The sequence below is a fragment of the Ranitomeya imitator genome, chromosome 6 (assembly GCF_032444005.1).
Source record: "Ranitomeya imitator isolate aRanImi1 chromosome 6, aRanImi1.pri, whole genome shotgun sequence".
Lineage (NCBI taxonomy): Eukaryota > Metazoa > Chordata > Amphibia > Anura > Dendrobatidae > Ranitomeya > Ranitomeya imitator.
In genome coordinates, this window is record NC_091287.1 from 3,614,241 (window position 1) to 3,630,604 (window position 16,364).

The window sequence follows — 16,364 nt, forward strand, 5'->3', positions numbered from 1 at the left end:
AAACCCAAGAAAAATGATATTAGTATAAGACATGTAATTAGAATAAAAATCTAAAAAAAAATTGCAAGCAAATAATTGTAATAACTAATAAGGCACTGCTATAGTTACATAGAATTTTCTTAAAATTTTAATTTCATTCATCTTTTTCATTCAAAATTTTACAACCTGAACAACCATGGCTTGCCCCCCCCCCCCACTAGTTTTAATCCTGGGTACGCCCATGTATGGGGGTGAATGATACGGTATAAAGTCTGCCTATGGGGATGCATTATACTATAAAGAGTGTGACTATGGGAGATGCAAGATACTATAGAGACTGTCTATAGGGGGTGCATTATACTATAGATTCTGCCTATAGGGGTGCATTATACTATAGAGTCTGCCTATGGGGATGCATCATACTATATAGAGCCTGACTATGGGGGTGCAGTATACTATATAGAGTCTGACAATGGGGGTGCATTATACTATTGAGTCTGCCTATGGGGGTGCATTATACTATATAAAGTCTGCCTATGAAGGGTGCATTATACTATATAGTCTGACTATGGGGGTGCATTATACTATATAGAGTCTGCCTATGGGGGTGAATTATACTATAGAGGCTGCATATGGGGGTGCATTATACTATAGAGGCTGCTTATGGGGGGTGCATTATACTATAGAGACTGCATATGGGGGTGCATTATACTTCTGTAAGGAATTTTCCATCCACCAGACAAAGTTGGGCACAACGGTCGCTGTTCTCTCAGTTCATCTTCAGTCACCTACCGCCCAGCAGGACAGACCCGTGTGTCTTGCGCCCTCTGATGGCTGGTGTGATGAGGGAGCAGCCGCCATCTTGGACGGGCATACTAACAGATTGGCGTGACTCCATTTTGTCTCCTGGTCACAGGTCTGCAGAGATGAGAGCTCCTGGCCCCCACCTTTTCTCATGAATAAAGTTCCTTTTAGCATGGTAATGGAATTAAGCTCAGTGTAGCAGGCAGAAGGTACTTCAAAGCTCAATGAGGAAGCCACAGCAGCAGGGGATGGAGAGGTGCCTGGGGGCTCAATTAAAGCATGCATGTCAAGTAGCCACAGGATACACGTCTATCGTGGCCTTCCAGTCGAACCGTCTCCAACATGGAATCATGAATTATGGATGCATCGTTAGAGGTACAGGCTCATAAAAAATATCCCTCTCGCCCTAAAGAAATTGACATCTGACAGTGCAACTCCCGGGTCCGTGGGAGTTCTGGAACCTGAGATATAGAGATCAGCCTCCCACAGTGACCTAATGGGTCCAGGTTTGATCCCTGTACGACCGGCAGAACAAACCACATGCGCTGGTACTGCCTGTATACTGATCCGATCATCCTGAGAGAAGTTATTCCATTTATTAGGTATTGGGAATAAATCTTGCAGGGAAGTTGAAGGGTGGAGATTCTTAGCCCGCCCAGGTACAGGGGGGAGGGACACAGCAGGGTTAAGAGCTGGGACTCTTGGAGAGTGGGTCAGAACAGAGGAAGATGACTAAGGGAGAGGGTATGCCAGCCAGAGGGGAGCAAGCACACGCTTTCTGGGGGCTGCCCGGCAACTAAGTCTTGGACCTGCGGAATGCTGAGCCCCCCATCTTCCACAAGCGACCTTCAACCTGGTAAATTGACCTCCAGCTTTATACCTTTAAGCCTTGTCTTATGATTGTTATATTTTACTCTGACTGTAATTCCTGATATATTTTGACTGTATATTTCTTGTAATTACCCTTAAGGCAATTAAATCACAAATTAATTTTGGGCTGATCCTTTTACTCTGATTGCAAATCTTAGAATACCCAGCGTGGGTAACAGGGCAGTCTCACCGGCGGTCATTTGCTCTAGGTGCAGTTCCCTTATTGACCTGAGAGACAAAGGGGGCACTGGAGAGCTGTGCCTGGGTAGTTATGTCACGGATTGGTGACGTGGGAGGAACTGGGCTTCCTTCACAGCCGGTGCCCTCTGAATATCTGTAGACACTGGACTTTAGAGGAATCATGGCCTCATACTGAGGAGCTGAGCGCATCCTGGCGGTCATCTCAACACCACCACAACCCTTAGTGACCTCCTGCAGTAACATCAGTGTGATACAGACCGCAGCCTCCAGTCCTCGTCACACAATGCATATGGTGTCGGGACTACGCTTGGGGGGAGGATTATGGTTATTAAGCTGTGAGAGCTTCATTTGTCACACAGCTGAGGTTTTTGCTACAATGTATCTGTGCAGGTTAGATCTCAGCCTGTGGAGATTGCTGCTAAGGAGTTTTGCTCATAGATGGTTTGCATTGATCCACCATCACAAGTCCTGATCGGGACCCTGGATATGGACAAGGATGGTCCCATTCACAGACAGCCAGAAGAAGACCTGAAATTGGCATAGAATCGTAAAGTTGCAGATCTTTTCCCAATAGTGGTTACAGCATGTGATAAACCTCTGACACTAAGGGAACCTCCTCCAGAGTGCTCCCCTCTGCTGATAGGAGCATACAGGTTCCAGGGGTGTAAGCAGACCACCTGTACATCCTACTCTATGAGATCACTGTGGTCAGCCCGACTGTGGGTACGCCGTAAATGTGTGACTGTACGCACCTGTGACTGCGCCACTGCAGCCTTCACCATGGTGTGATAGCACGTCATGTGATCAGTGCCCCACAATGGTCCGGATTGGTTACTGCAGGCATGTGATGTCATGTGATGAGCTGTGTGGTGGCAGAGTGGAGCCAGACACGTGACCTGGATGTTAGGTGGTGGCCGGGGAACAACCAGTATTATAGTCCACGTAATGTGGGCACTGCTATATGCCACATCCTGCAGGTCAAGCATGGGATACTTAGATAAGATCCAGCAGGAGGTCCGGGCCTCGCTCAAATGCGAAAAACTCAGAATGATTCTTACAAGAGTCACAAACGCGTTTCAGAGCCGCGTCCTTCATCATTGCATAAAGCCAAATGGACTCGGTGTTTAAATCTCCCAATCCCTGTGCAGAGACCACCGATCCCAGAGAGGCCGCCATTCTGCGAGACCCCAACATTAGCTCTTCACATGGGGGAAAGTATTGCATTCCGGGGTAGCTCCGTCTAATTCACGGCAAAGAACCTGTAAGGCCTCACTGTATAATGTCTGACATTAAGGCCTGAGGGTGAGGGGGTCCGTGTCTATAGAAGATAAGGCCACCCGGCTTCTCTAAACACCTTGTAGTTATGATCCGCGCCTCTGAACTGTTCTGAACACTCCTCTACGGCTGCGACACAGAAGTGACGTCTCCATGTGTCTCATTGAGGTGTTGAACGCAGCGGATTTATTTGTTGAGAGCATCAGAAAGACTCAGACGGTTTATTATGGGGCCGGTTGTTCATCCCACAGATTCCTACAAGCTGCGTCTGCATTTAATTTCATATACAGTCATGGCCGTAAGTGTTGGCGCCCTTGAAATTGTTCCAGAAATTGAAGTATTTCTCCCAGAACATTATTACAATTCCTTGTGTTATGTTATACATAGGTTTATTTCTTTTGTCTGTATTGGAAAAACACAAAAAAAAGAACAAAGGCAAATTGGACATAATTTCACACAAAACCCCCCAAAATGGGCAGAATTGTTTGCACCTTTCCAAAATTACAGGTAAACAAATTTGTTTCAAGCATGTGATGCTTGTTCACACTCACCTGTGACAAGTAACAGGTGTGAACAATATGAAAATCACACCTGAAACCAGATAAAAAGGGAAGAAGTTGACTCAATTTTTGCATTTTGTGTGCCACATTGAGCATGGAGAACAAAAAGAGGAGAGGACAACTGTCTGAGAACTTGAGAACCACAATATCAAGTCTCAAGGTTACAAGTCCTTCTCCAGAGATCTTGATGTTCCTTTGTCCACGGTGCATGACATAATCAAGAAGTTTACAACCCATGGTACTGCAGCTAATCTCCCTGGACATGGACAGCAGAGAAAAATTTTTGAAAGCTTGCAACACAGGATAGCCCAGATGGTGGATAAACAGCCTCAATCAAGGTCCAAAGAAATTCAAGCTGTCCTGCAGGCTTAGGGTGCATCAGTGTCAGCGCGAACAATCCATCCACATGTGAATGAAATGAAACCAGACTCCACTGCAGACACAGAGACATAAAAAAGCTAGATTGCAGTTTGCCAAAATGTGTGGGAAAGCATCTTGTGGACAAATGAGACCAATATAGAGCTTTTTGGTAAAGCACATCAGTCTACTGTTTACTGAAAATGGAGGGAGGCCTACAAAGAAAACACAGTACCTATAGTCAAATATGGAGGCAGGTCAAAAAAGTTTTGAGGTTGTTTTGCTGACTCTGGCACTGGTGGCCTTGACTGTGTGCAGGGCACAATGAAATCTGAAGATGACCAAAGGATTAGGGATCGCAATGCAGTGCCTGGAGTTAGAATGCTGGATTTGTGTCCTAGGTCATGGGTCTTCCAGCAGGACAATAACCCCAAACATTATTCAAGAAGCCCCCAGAAATTAATGGAAACAAAGTGCTGTAAAGTTCTGAAGTGGCAGGCATGAGTCCGGATCTAAATGCCATTGCTCACCTGTGGAGAGGTCTTAAAATTTCTGTTGGGAGAAGACAAATTCACATATGAGACCAAGAGCAGTTTTGTATGAAGAGTTGTCTAAAATTCCAGGTGAGAGGTGTATAGAATCCTAGAATCATAGAATGTTAGAGTTGGAAGAAACCTCCAGGGTCATAGCATCCAACCCCCTGCTCAATGCAGGATTCACTAAACCATCTCAGACAGATGTCTGTCCAGCCTGTTTGAAGACTTCGTAGAAGGAGAATTCACCACCTCTCGTGGGCGCCTGTTCCACTCATTGATCACACTCACTGTCAAAAAGTTTTTCTAATATCTAATCTATATCTTCTCCCTTTCAGTTTCATCCCATTGTTTCTCGTGTTTCCATGTGCAAATGAGAATAATGACGAATCATCTACACTGTGACAGCCCTTCAGATATTTGTAGACAGCTATTAAGTCTCTTTGTAGCCTTCTTGTTTGCAGCTAAACATTCCCAGATCCTGTAACCGTTCCTCATAGAACATACTTTACAGTCCGCTCACCATCCTGGTCGCTCTTCTCTGAACTTGCTCCAGTTTTTCAATGTCTCTTTCACACTGTGTTGCTCAGAACTGGACCCAGTATTCCAGATGAGGCCTGACCGAGGAGGAGTAGAGGGGGAGAATTACTTCACATGATCTAGACTCTGAGCTTCTCTTAATACATCATAGAACTGTGTTTGCCTTTTTTGCTGCTGCATCACACAGTTTACTCATGTGCAGTCTATGATCTATTAGTATATCAAAGTCTTTTCACACATGCTGTTGCTTAGTTCCATTCATCCCATTCTATAGATGTAATTTTCGTTTTTCTTCCCCAGATGTAGAATCTTGCATTTCTTTGTTAAATACCATTCTATTAAGGTACCGTCACACTTAGCGACGCTGCAGCGATACCGACAACGATCCGGATCGCTGCAGCGTCGCTGTTTGGTCGCTGGAGAGCTGTCACACAGACCGCTCTCCAGCGACCAACGATGTTTGTTTTTTTTTACTTTTAGGATGGTAACCAGGGTAAACATCGGGTTACTAAGCGCGGCCCTGCGCTTAGTAACCCGATGTTTACCCTGGTTACCAGTGAAGACATCGCTGAATCGGTGTCACACACGCCGATTCAGCGATGTCTGCGGGGAGTCCAGCGACCAAATAAAGTTCTGGACTTTCTTCCCCGACCAGCGATCTCCCAGCAGGGGCCTGATCGCTGCTGCCTGTCACACTGGACGATATCGTTAGCGAGGACGCTGCAACGTCACGGATCGCTAGCGATATCGTCTAGTGTGACGGTACCTTTAGTCACTGCCCATTGTTCAAGCTTATCTAGATCCTTCTGAATCCTTTCTCTGTCTTCTCTATTGTTAGCTATCACTCCTAGCTTTGCATTGCCTGCAAATTTGATTAGTTTACCTTCAGTTTCCTTATCTAGATCATTTACTAAAATGTTGAACAACACTGGGGCCAGGACAGAGCCTTGTGGTACCTTATTTGTAAGGCTGCCGTCACACTAGCAGTATTTGGTCAGTATTTTACATCAGTATTTCTAAGTCAAAACCAGGAGTGGAACAATTAGAGGAAAAGTATAACAGAAACATATGCACCACTTCTATATTTATCACCCACTCCTGGTTTTGGCTTGCAAATACTGATGTAAAATATTGACCAAATACTGCTAGTGTGACGGCAGCCTCACACTGGGGCCAGGACAGAGCCTTGTGGTCCCCACTTGAAACACTTTTTTTCCAATTGGATGCACAATCATTTATTACCACGCTATGAGTACAATCACTGAGCCAGTTATGAATCCACCTAACCGTAGCCTTGTCAATCCCATACCTGGTCAGTTTTTCAATAAGGAAAGTATGAGATACTTTATCAAATGCTTTGCTGAAGTTGAGATATTCTATATGTACCTCATTTCCCTGATCCACCCAGTCAGTGATTCTATCATAGAAGGAAATTAGATTAGCCTGGCATGACTTGTTTGCTACAAACCCATGCTGACTCTGGTAAATTACTGTATTCTTATCCAAGTCCTGTGGGGGGCCTCTATGTTGGAGAAACAGGACAGAGGCTGAGAGCAAGGATGAGGTCTCATTGCCATACAATTACAGACAAAAAAAAAAACATTTACCTGTGGCCAAACATTTCTGTGGTGCAGGACACAACATAGACAATTTGAAAGTTGTCATTTTGAAAGGCAACTTCAAATCACAGAAACATCGCATGATCTGGGAATACAAATTCATTAACATCCTTGATTCTGTTCACACAGGACTCAATTTGCCAGGAGGATTTATGGCCCACTACCAAATCTGAACAATTGCCTCCAAAAACAATGATGGCACCACCAGCCCTTTGATCTCACATGCATATGGGGTCCATGAATCTTTCACACCACTTGTCTAACCTTACCTAATTACAGGAAAGATATATATCTTGGTACCGTGTTAGCCAGTTCTTAACGAATTAAGGATTCTGTCTATAAGCTCAGTGTTTATTTAAATGTCCATGTATCACACTGTAAGGACTCTGGATTCCTTGTTCATCTGTGGTGCTTATTGCCATTTTCCAAGATGGCGTCTGCTGCCTCTAATCTGCTCATGTGATCTGACTTCCCTGTCTTTATAAGCCTGGCTTGCCTCCTACTCCTTGCTTGTGTATTCTGCCTGAATCCCTGGCTTGTGCTGCAGGAGACTTCCCCTCTTCAGAAACTCCGGCTCCGCCTATTCAGCAAACCTCAGCTCTCAGAGGTTCTCCTGCATTACTCTGCATCTATCTCCTGCCTGCTGGGACATGTAAGCTCATCCTGCTACAGCTAATCTTGTTTGGCATCCGTTGCTTATTTGACTGTTTCTGGACTCGTAGCTCTGCACTGCTTCTGGACACTTTTCTAGTGCTGCCAGCCCTGGTATGAAGTGTGCCTTATTATCTGCTTCACCACAGAGGGTGCTACGCCCATAAGACTTTGCCCGCAGCTGAGCTGCAAAAGAACTTCTAAGGCTACGTTCACATTTGCGTTGTGCGATGTTGCGTCAGCGACGCAACGCACAACGCAAACAAAAATGCACGCTAAAACGCATAGTTTTGCGACGCATGCGTCCTTTTTTGCCGAATTTTGGACGCAAAAAAAATGCATCTTGCTGCGTCCTCTGCGCCCTAACGCTTGCGGCAAAAAAACGCATGCATCGCAAAACGCATGCAAACGCATGTCCTTGCGCCCCCATGTTAAATATAGGGGCGCATGGTGCATGCGTCGCCGCGGCTGCGCCCGACAGAACGCAAATGTGAACGTAGCCTAAGAAGGACCTTGTTTGCCATTCTCTTGAACTTATGTGCACTTGCTGCACCCACATTTATGCATATAAACACTGACTCTGCCTGCAGCAGGCTGCAAAGAATCTTCTGGTTTCACCTTTGTTTGCTGTGTGTTGTACTTGCTCACACCTTGCACTTGTGTTTATTTGTATAATACAGACTCTACACTATACTCTGGTTCTGCTGCCTTCTTGTCTCAAGCCAAGAGATTCCTAAGTGTACCACTATAATTGTTACACACACCTTGCCTGTGCTCATTACTATATATAATGGAGTTTCTTCAAATATTTTTTATACCGGCCTGATGAAGACGCAAGCCATCTCAAAAGCTTGCTTTGTAACATCATTCACTATATTTTGTTAGCCATTAAAAGGTATCACACCCACAAGATTCCTATTTTGTCTCTCATACTGAGAGCACTCTATATATATTTTTATCCAAGTACATACACACATGCGGTTTAATAATTTGTTCACAGATCCTTTCTGGTATAGAAGTAAGAAGCTTGTGGATGGTTACAGGAAGCAATTGATTGCACTTATTTATTCCAAAGTTGTGGGTGCCAACAATTTTGTCCAGACCATTTTTGAAGTTACTGTATGTGTGAAATTATGCACAATTTACCTTTTTCTCTCATTTTTTTTTTGCGTTGTTCTAAAACAAAGGAAATAACGATGTGTATAACAAAACATGTGTAACTGCAATAATTTTCTGGGAGAAACAGTTCATTTTCTGGAACAATTTCAAGGGTGTCAACACTTTCAGCTATGAGTGTATAACGAATGTTGCTGCAATTTATATAGGAATGTTAAATATGAATTATTAATTAAATTATTATTATACTCAATTCTGTACTGAGCCTCGTGGAAGGTTTGGCTGACATTGCATTAGCTATTTCTGTATACTTAGCTCTGAGTAAAAGTTAACACCATATAGAGAGAACACGTGTTCTATGGGACATATATAATCATGTGGGGGGCAGTCATGGGGAGCTGTCACCTTCACTCTCTACAGACTCCACACAGAAGAAATGAACAGCTGGTAGCTGTGCTTATGAAGACTTCTACCATAATCAATGACAGGGACAGACGCCTTTTACTATTCAGAATCTTATGAAAGATGGGGAACAAACTTTGATATGGACAATCTCTTTGTTTAACAACCAAGTGGTCTGTCCTGCATGGTCCTTAGTAATACACAGACTGGGGGACCGGACGAAGCCCCTGAGGGGGCCTCAGTGCTACACTTTATCCACAAGTCAGTGCTACACTCTCCAATGTCTGTCTTGATACAACTGGGAATGTATCTGTACGTTACGGTCTCTGTGTGAATGGGGACGATATGTTGTGCAAAGGTAAATTAGACCATTGGATTTGGAGTCGATCCTGTCTGGTAATTGTCATCTAGTCTCGTGTTTCTCCACATTGTCACCTATCTGACGGCCATCGTTACGGTCCGGCCGGGATGTTTTCGATCTCTTGCATTATTACAGACTTCTTAATGATTGTGCCTGTCTCGGTGCAATTTGGTCTGACTCCGATCATTTTTATCCCATGACCCAGACGTCAATAGTAACAGAAGTGGTTGTCGTAGGATTTAATATCAGCAATTATAATTCCTGCCTTTTTATCACCGCTCAGGGTGAGATCTGCGTAGTTGATAGTATTAAGATTATAGGTGAGTTTCAGATTCATATGATTTTTATTAATACAATAGTCCGGCGAGTACGACACATAACAAGGACTCTCAGTCGTCTAATAATGTCCATGTTATCATCACAAATGTTAACTCCACCTCAACATTGAACTCATACCGGAGACGTCTGGAGATGCTGTAGATATGAGAAATGTGGAAATGAGCATATGCTGCAATACAGGAACCCAGAGGTCTTTTCATGGCCCACCTACTTCGTAAAGTCCCCATGACTTACTACACAGCCAAGGAGATGTCTGAGAACATTGTGGACACTCAGGGAACAGTTCATACATCCATGATGATGTCCACACTCTAGGCTGTAATGATGTCTGATGTGACTGTGATTCTCTACATAGCCTATGCCAAGATGTTCCGCAGCAGTTTCTGGGAACTATGAAGTCCTTCTGAGTCCTTAATCCTTGACCTTGTATCTAGTTCACCTGTGAATTATCAACACGTTTCTGAAAACATTGGACATCATCCATTGCAGATCTGACATCTGCTCATGATGTGAGGAGTCTTCCCACCATTCATGACTGCCCTGCCACGCCTTACCTGCCACATGATATGCAGTGTTCCATTACATTGTGTTTTTGTCTGGCGGCAGGGTAAGGTCCTCTGAATTTTGTGAAGACTGTGCTGCCTCTTGGAGGTGGATCCTTCCATGACTGAGTAAAATGCCCCTGCGATTGAACCTCTTGCCGCACTGGTTGCAGGCGTAAGGGCGCTCTCCGGTGTGAATCCGCTGGTGGGTGGTCAGGTTGTGTTTTAGACTGAAGCTCCTCCCGCACTCCTGGCAGGAGTACGGTCTCTCGCCCGTGTGGAGACGTACATGCTTTGTGAGGTGCTGCTTCTGAATGAAGCTCTTGCCACAAGTGGGGCAGGGGTATGGCCTTTCACCTGAGTGGATCCTCAGATGGTTAATGAGGGTATGTTTTTGGTTGAAGGACTTGCCACAGACAGAACATGGGAATGCTCGTCCCTGACCTTCACTGTGTTCGCATTTTAAGCTACCTCCCACGCACTTCTGATCTGGTGCTACAGTCATGGGGATGGAATGTCTCTGGTGGCTTCTTTGATGCAAGATCAGAGTCTCCTGGTGGCTGAAACGTTTCTCACACTTGGTGCACGGGAAAGGCTTGTTGGCTGTGGCTGACAGTTGTTGGACTGTGGGCAGCAGACGTCTGAGGCTCTTACTTGGAGAATTACGCAAGGATAATCTGTCTCCAGCATGTGTCGTCTCATGCTTCATCAACAGGTTCCTCTGAAAAAATGTTTTCCCACACTGGTCACAAGTGTGTATTTTCTCACCACTGTGAAGAGGCTCATGTTGCTCAAGATCTTCTCTCTGGCCAAATATCTGCCCACACCAGTGACAGGAGAAGTGTGCAGCCCCAGCATGGGGTTCGTCATTGCTATGCAGGCCTCCTGATGTCTGTGGTTTCGCCTCTTCTGAAGTTGTAGTCGTCACCTTGCCTGCAGGATCATCTGAGTGCACGGTTAGGATGCCAGTTTGGTTAAAGCTTGTTCCACAGTCAGTACAGCAAACAGGTATCTCACCAATATGACTACAGTCCTTCCCACACTGGCCACAGGTAATGGGTGTCTCTGGTGGGTGCAGCATCACCTGCTCCATGATATGTTGCTCCGGCACCTCCACAATGTACACTCCTTTAGGTGTAAATATCATATCCTCCACAGAGTGGAACGCTCCTGAGCGACTTTCTTCTGGTTTGGTTTTGCAGTGAATTCTTAGATGTGCTTGGTAGGTGCTCCTCCGTGTGAATTTCTTTCCACAGCCAGAGCAGCTGTATGGCTTCTCTCCAGTGTGAGTCTTCATGTGTGTGCACAGATTGTGCTTCATACTGAAGCTCCTGCCACACTGGCTGCAGGTGTAGGGCTTCTCCCCAGTGTGTGTGCGGATGTGCTTTGTCAGGTGCTGTTTTTGGATGAAACTGCGCCCACACTCAGGGCAGGTGTGTGGCCTCTGACCAGTGTGAATCCTGTAGTGATTGATGAAAGTTTGCTTGTTGAAGAATCGCTTTCCACATTGAGGACATATGAAGGGTCTGGGATTCACTGTCCGCCCACTGCTGGAGATCTTAAAAGGGGGATTCTTCTCAGGGTTTGCTCGCGCTTTGGGTATTCTGACTATGGCCAACAGCTGGCAGGATGGACCGACTGGATTCACCTTCTCTTTTGATTGGATCATTTTGCCACCAGTTGCTTTGTTTACATGGCATCTCTGATGAGCCCGTAGATTTTCCCGGCGGCTGAAGCTCCTGCCACATTCGGTACAGGGATACGGTTTCTCTCCTGTGTGAATTCTCCCATGGGTTGTTAGGTTATGTTTTAGACTAAAGCTGCGGCCACAAACCAGGCAGACATATGGCCGCTCTCCAGTGTGCAGCCTCTGGTGTTTGGTCAGGTGCTGTTTTTGGATGAAGCTCTTCCCGCACTGGCCACAACAGTACGGCCGCTCTCCAGTATGGATACGCTGATGCTTGATGAGATTATGCCTCTGTCCAAAAACTTTCCCACACACCAGACAGTAAAATGGTGCATTCAGTTCTACAGGAGCTGTGCTCTGCCGCTTGTCATCATCCCAGGGAACCTCTTCTTTACAGTTCACGTCAAGCTCTACTTTCACCTCCATGTGATCAGCATTGTTTGATAACATTTTGTATGCAAATCCACTCAGAAATTTGGGGTCTCCATCCATCTCCATCATGTGGGACTCTGAAGAAGGAGATGAGAGAAAGCAAGAGCTGAAATCACAGTACTGATGTCATGTATCTCAGCTGTATTATCAGGGTAATGTTAGTACCACGCTTCATGAATGTGCCCAAGAACAACCAGAAAAGCAATGAGGAGTGATAGGAGGAGAGTGATGAAAGGAAACTGATAAGAAGAGAGCAAAAGACAGAAAATGATACAAGGAAACTGATAGGAGGAGTGATAGGCAGAGCTATGGAGGCGGTAAGCCAAACCTCTGAATCTGACTGCTCAATTTCCCTCCGACTCCACAGCACCGGTCACTACTGAGCATGTGCATAAAGTGCAGCTCTGGGGTATAATACTGCACAGCACTGGTCACTACTGAGCATGTGCACAGAGTGCAGCTCTGGGGTATAATACTGCACAGCAGCGGTTAGAAGAGTGACGAGAGAAGAGTAAGGAGGAGAGTGAAAGGAGAAGTGTGACAAGGGGAGAGTGAAAGGAGAACAGTGATGGGAGGAGAGAGATAAGAGAAGAGTGAAAGGGGAAGAGAAAAGTGACAAAAGGAGAGTTAGGAGTGACGGGAGAAGAGTGACAAGACGATAGATACAGAGAAAAGTTACAGTAGAAGAGCCACAGGAGAAAAGTGATGAGAAAAGAGTGGGAGGAAAAGAGTGACAGAATGATAGCAGTGTGATGAAAGGAAAGTAATAAGAGAAGAGTGAGAGTAGAAGAGTGACGAGAGACTAGTAAGGAGGAGAGTGAAAGGAGAAGAGTGACGAGAGGTGAGTGAGGGAAGGAAAGTATTAAGAGAAGAGTGAGAAAAAAGTGTCGAAAGGAGAGTGATAGGAGAAGAGTGAGAGGAGAAGAGTGAGGGGAGGAAAGTGAAAGGAGAAGAGTGAGAGGAGAACAGATGAGCGAAAGAACAGTGAGAGGAGAAAAGTGATGAGAGGAAAAGAGAAGAGAGTAGAGTGAGAGGAGAAGAGTCACAAAAGGAAAGTAATAAGAGAATAGTAGGAGGAGAAGAGTGATGGGAGGAGAGTGAGAAGAGAATAGTGTCAAAAGGAGAGTGAGAGGGAAATAGTGAGAGGAGAAGAGTGACAAGTGATAGAAGAAGAGAGATGAGAACAGTGAGAGAGGAAAGATGGGAGGAAAAGAATGAAGAGAGTAGAGTGAGAAGAGAAGAGTGGCAGGAAGATAGTTTGAAGAGAAGAGTGATAGGAGAAGACTGAGAAAAGAAAACAGGAAAATGATAGAAGTGTTAGAGAAGAGCGACTAGAGTAGAGTGACAGGAGAAGAGTGAGATAAGAGTGACAGGAAGAGAGTGATGGGAGGAGAGTGAGAAGAAAAAAAGATGAGAGGATAGTGATAGAAGGAGAGTGAGAGAACTATGATGAAAGGAGTGTGATAAGAAAAGAGTGAAAGGATGAGAAAAGTGACAAGAGGATAGTGAGGGGTGAAGGGAAGAGAGTACCAGGAGGAGACAGAGAAAAGTGATGGAAGGAGAGTCACAGGAGAAGAATGAAAGAAGGAGAGTGTGGGGAAAATGTATAAGTTTTAATTTCTCTTGCCAGCACATATAGGGTGGGCATTGACCCCCCCCTTCTCTTCTTTGTGTGTTGATGGAATGTGTGAGTGGAGCTTTTCTTCTCAATGCTCTGCCCTCCCCCCAAGCCAGAAAGGTCTATTGCGCTTGTGGCGGCACAATTCTCCCTCCAGCTGAAACTGGTCTGATAAGACATGCGGTTCTTTGTTCGGTTATAGTAAGATATTGGGCCACCGATTTGGGATAGAAAAATAATAAGTATATATTGCTTACCTCCTTCGGCGGATCTATCGGCCCCTATAAGCACTAGCCTCTAATTCTACCAGGTAACAAAATACATATTTCTTTGGAACGGAGTGTCCCTACTAGCCCGAATTTAGTATCTATAGAGAGAAAATCTTAATACAAGATGAATGCTGGGTGTCTTATGATTATGACATGTTCTGTAGCAGAGATACAGGCATTAGACAAACTTGTGTGAAATTTACTAAGATTGAAGAGATAGGAGGGTCTGAGGAGACCAGCCCTGTTAGTGATGTCACAAGGCTGTGGTTATTTAAGTGACTCCACGTTACCCAGCCTGGAGAGTCAGCAGAGATTTACTTAAGGAGCTGTTTCTATCCAGACCTCCTGATGCACTGGGACATTTGGGGAGCTCTGCCCACCAGCATGGTTTTGCCTGAAATGAACTGAGAAGATGTGAGTTGTACCTTTTCTTATTTAATCCCTGTTTATTTTATAATTTACCTTGTACATATTTTCAATTGTCTCAAATTGTAACATCTTTAAATGACTTTTTATAAACACTGCCTTAAATCTTTTATGGAGTATAATATTTAAAATACTAGATTCGTTCTTCTGCTCTAAAACGTACCCAAAGTCTTCTGAAGGGAATTACGCTACTGTTTTGGGTTCGCTTCGGACCCCTTTAATCGAAGCTGGTGGCAGCATACCTTTGTTCTGTGCCTTTGGGATTCGTTGTAGCGACTGCGGCGTTGATAATTATTGTTCCTGCCTGAGCGGGAGTAGTTATATTGCCTCATTGCAGCGTGCCCAAAGGTCAGTACATAGCAGGCAGCCTTTCTGGCGACTAATTACCCTAGGTGCAGTACCTAATCTGACCTGAGGGTAAGGGGGGCGCCAGAGATCTGCAAGTTCAAGCAGAACTGTAAAGCGGGATATACATAAATCCCTGCAGTTCGTGGTATATTGAAGAGCAGTGGGATACCTAAAATAAGCCCCTGCTGTAAACTAAAAGGTCAATAGCCTTGTGTGTGTGTTTTTTTAATCACATTGTAGCAGTGGAGGGATAACTAAGATAAGCCCTCCTGCACATGTGATAGCCGTCTGTTGGCCTAAAGTCACCCCGATCCGTGATGTGGGGGTGACGGTCACGGTGTGAATCGTGACATATTGGTGGCAGCGGTGTGGATTCGTGACAGAGAGTGATGAGAGTAACGAGAGGATAGTGACAGGAGGAGAGTGAGAAGATAAAAGTGACAAAAGGAGAATGATAGGAGAAGAGTGATGGGAGACGAGTGAGGGGAGGAAAGTGAAAGAAGAGTGATAGGAGAACAGAAGAGAGAACAGTGAGAGGAGAAAAGTGACAGGGGGAAAAGAGAGGTGAGTGAGAGGAGAAGAGTCACAAGAGGAAAGTAATAAGAGAAGAGTATGAGGAGAAGAGTGACAAGAAGAGAGTGAGAAGAGAGGCAGGAGGAGAGTTTGAAGAGAAGATAGGAGAAGACAGAGAAGAGAGGAAAGTGATAGAGGAGTCAGAGAAGAAGAGTGACGATAGGATATTATCTGGAGAAGAGTGACAGGACAAGAGTGATGGGAGGAGAGTGAAAGGTGTAGAGTGACGGGAGGAGAGTAAGAGAGGGAAAAAAAGGACAGTGATAGGAGAGTGAGAACTGTGAGGAGAGGAGAATGATAAGAGAAGAGTGAGGGGTGAAGAGGGAAGGGAGGAGTGATAGGAGAGTGATGGGAGGAGAGTGAAGGAAGGAGAATGAATGAGAGTATCAGGATACGGATATTTGTCAGAACTTTCTTTATCCCATAAATCCCTGATATCACAGGCCGGGAAGGTCACGAGAACCAACCCTTGTGACCTTTGAAGCGAACAGCTCTCTGCTGCTCCCTATCATCTGGACAATTACACGATTGGCCAACAATCAACGGAGAAGGCCGCAGCCTGTCCACACCACTATACCAGCTGCCAGAAAATTACCCGTGAGCGTACGGCATATACATCTCCGGATTCCAACACATGGAATATGTGTACACACTCCGATACGATCACGGCTAACTCTGACAACCCCAGACTACTCGCTGCCACCACTAATCTGCTTCGGATGAATGGACACTGTCGGGAAATAGGAAAGTTATTATTATTTCACTTACACATACAGAGCTACCAGCTGCAGTTTCCTCTGCCTGCCATCACAAGGCTGGAATTCTAAGCCACTCTTTCTCCCTCTGCCTGTGTATGCAATCC

At 45.1% G+C, this 16,364-nt stretch overlaps 1 protein-coding gene across 2 annotated transcripts in view; it reads right to left on the reverse strand.

Moving 5' to 3' along the window:
• Positions 1–9,589: 9,589 nt before the first annotated feature.
• Positions 9,590–16,364, reverse strand: part of LOC138641581 (zinc finger protein 665-like) — a 56,137-nt gene continuing 49,362 nt past the window's right edge. For both annotated transcript variants that reach the window (XM_069729064.1, XM_069729063.1), the window contains exon 2: positions 9,590–12,345. In XM_069729064.1, the coding sequence (XP_069585165.1) occupies positions 10,187–12,337 (2,151 nt within the window). In that variant the 5' untranslated portion in view covers positions 12,338–12,345 and the 3' untranslated portion in view covers positions 9,590–10,186. The remainder of the gene's footprint in view (positions 12,346–16,364) is intronic.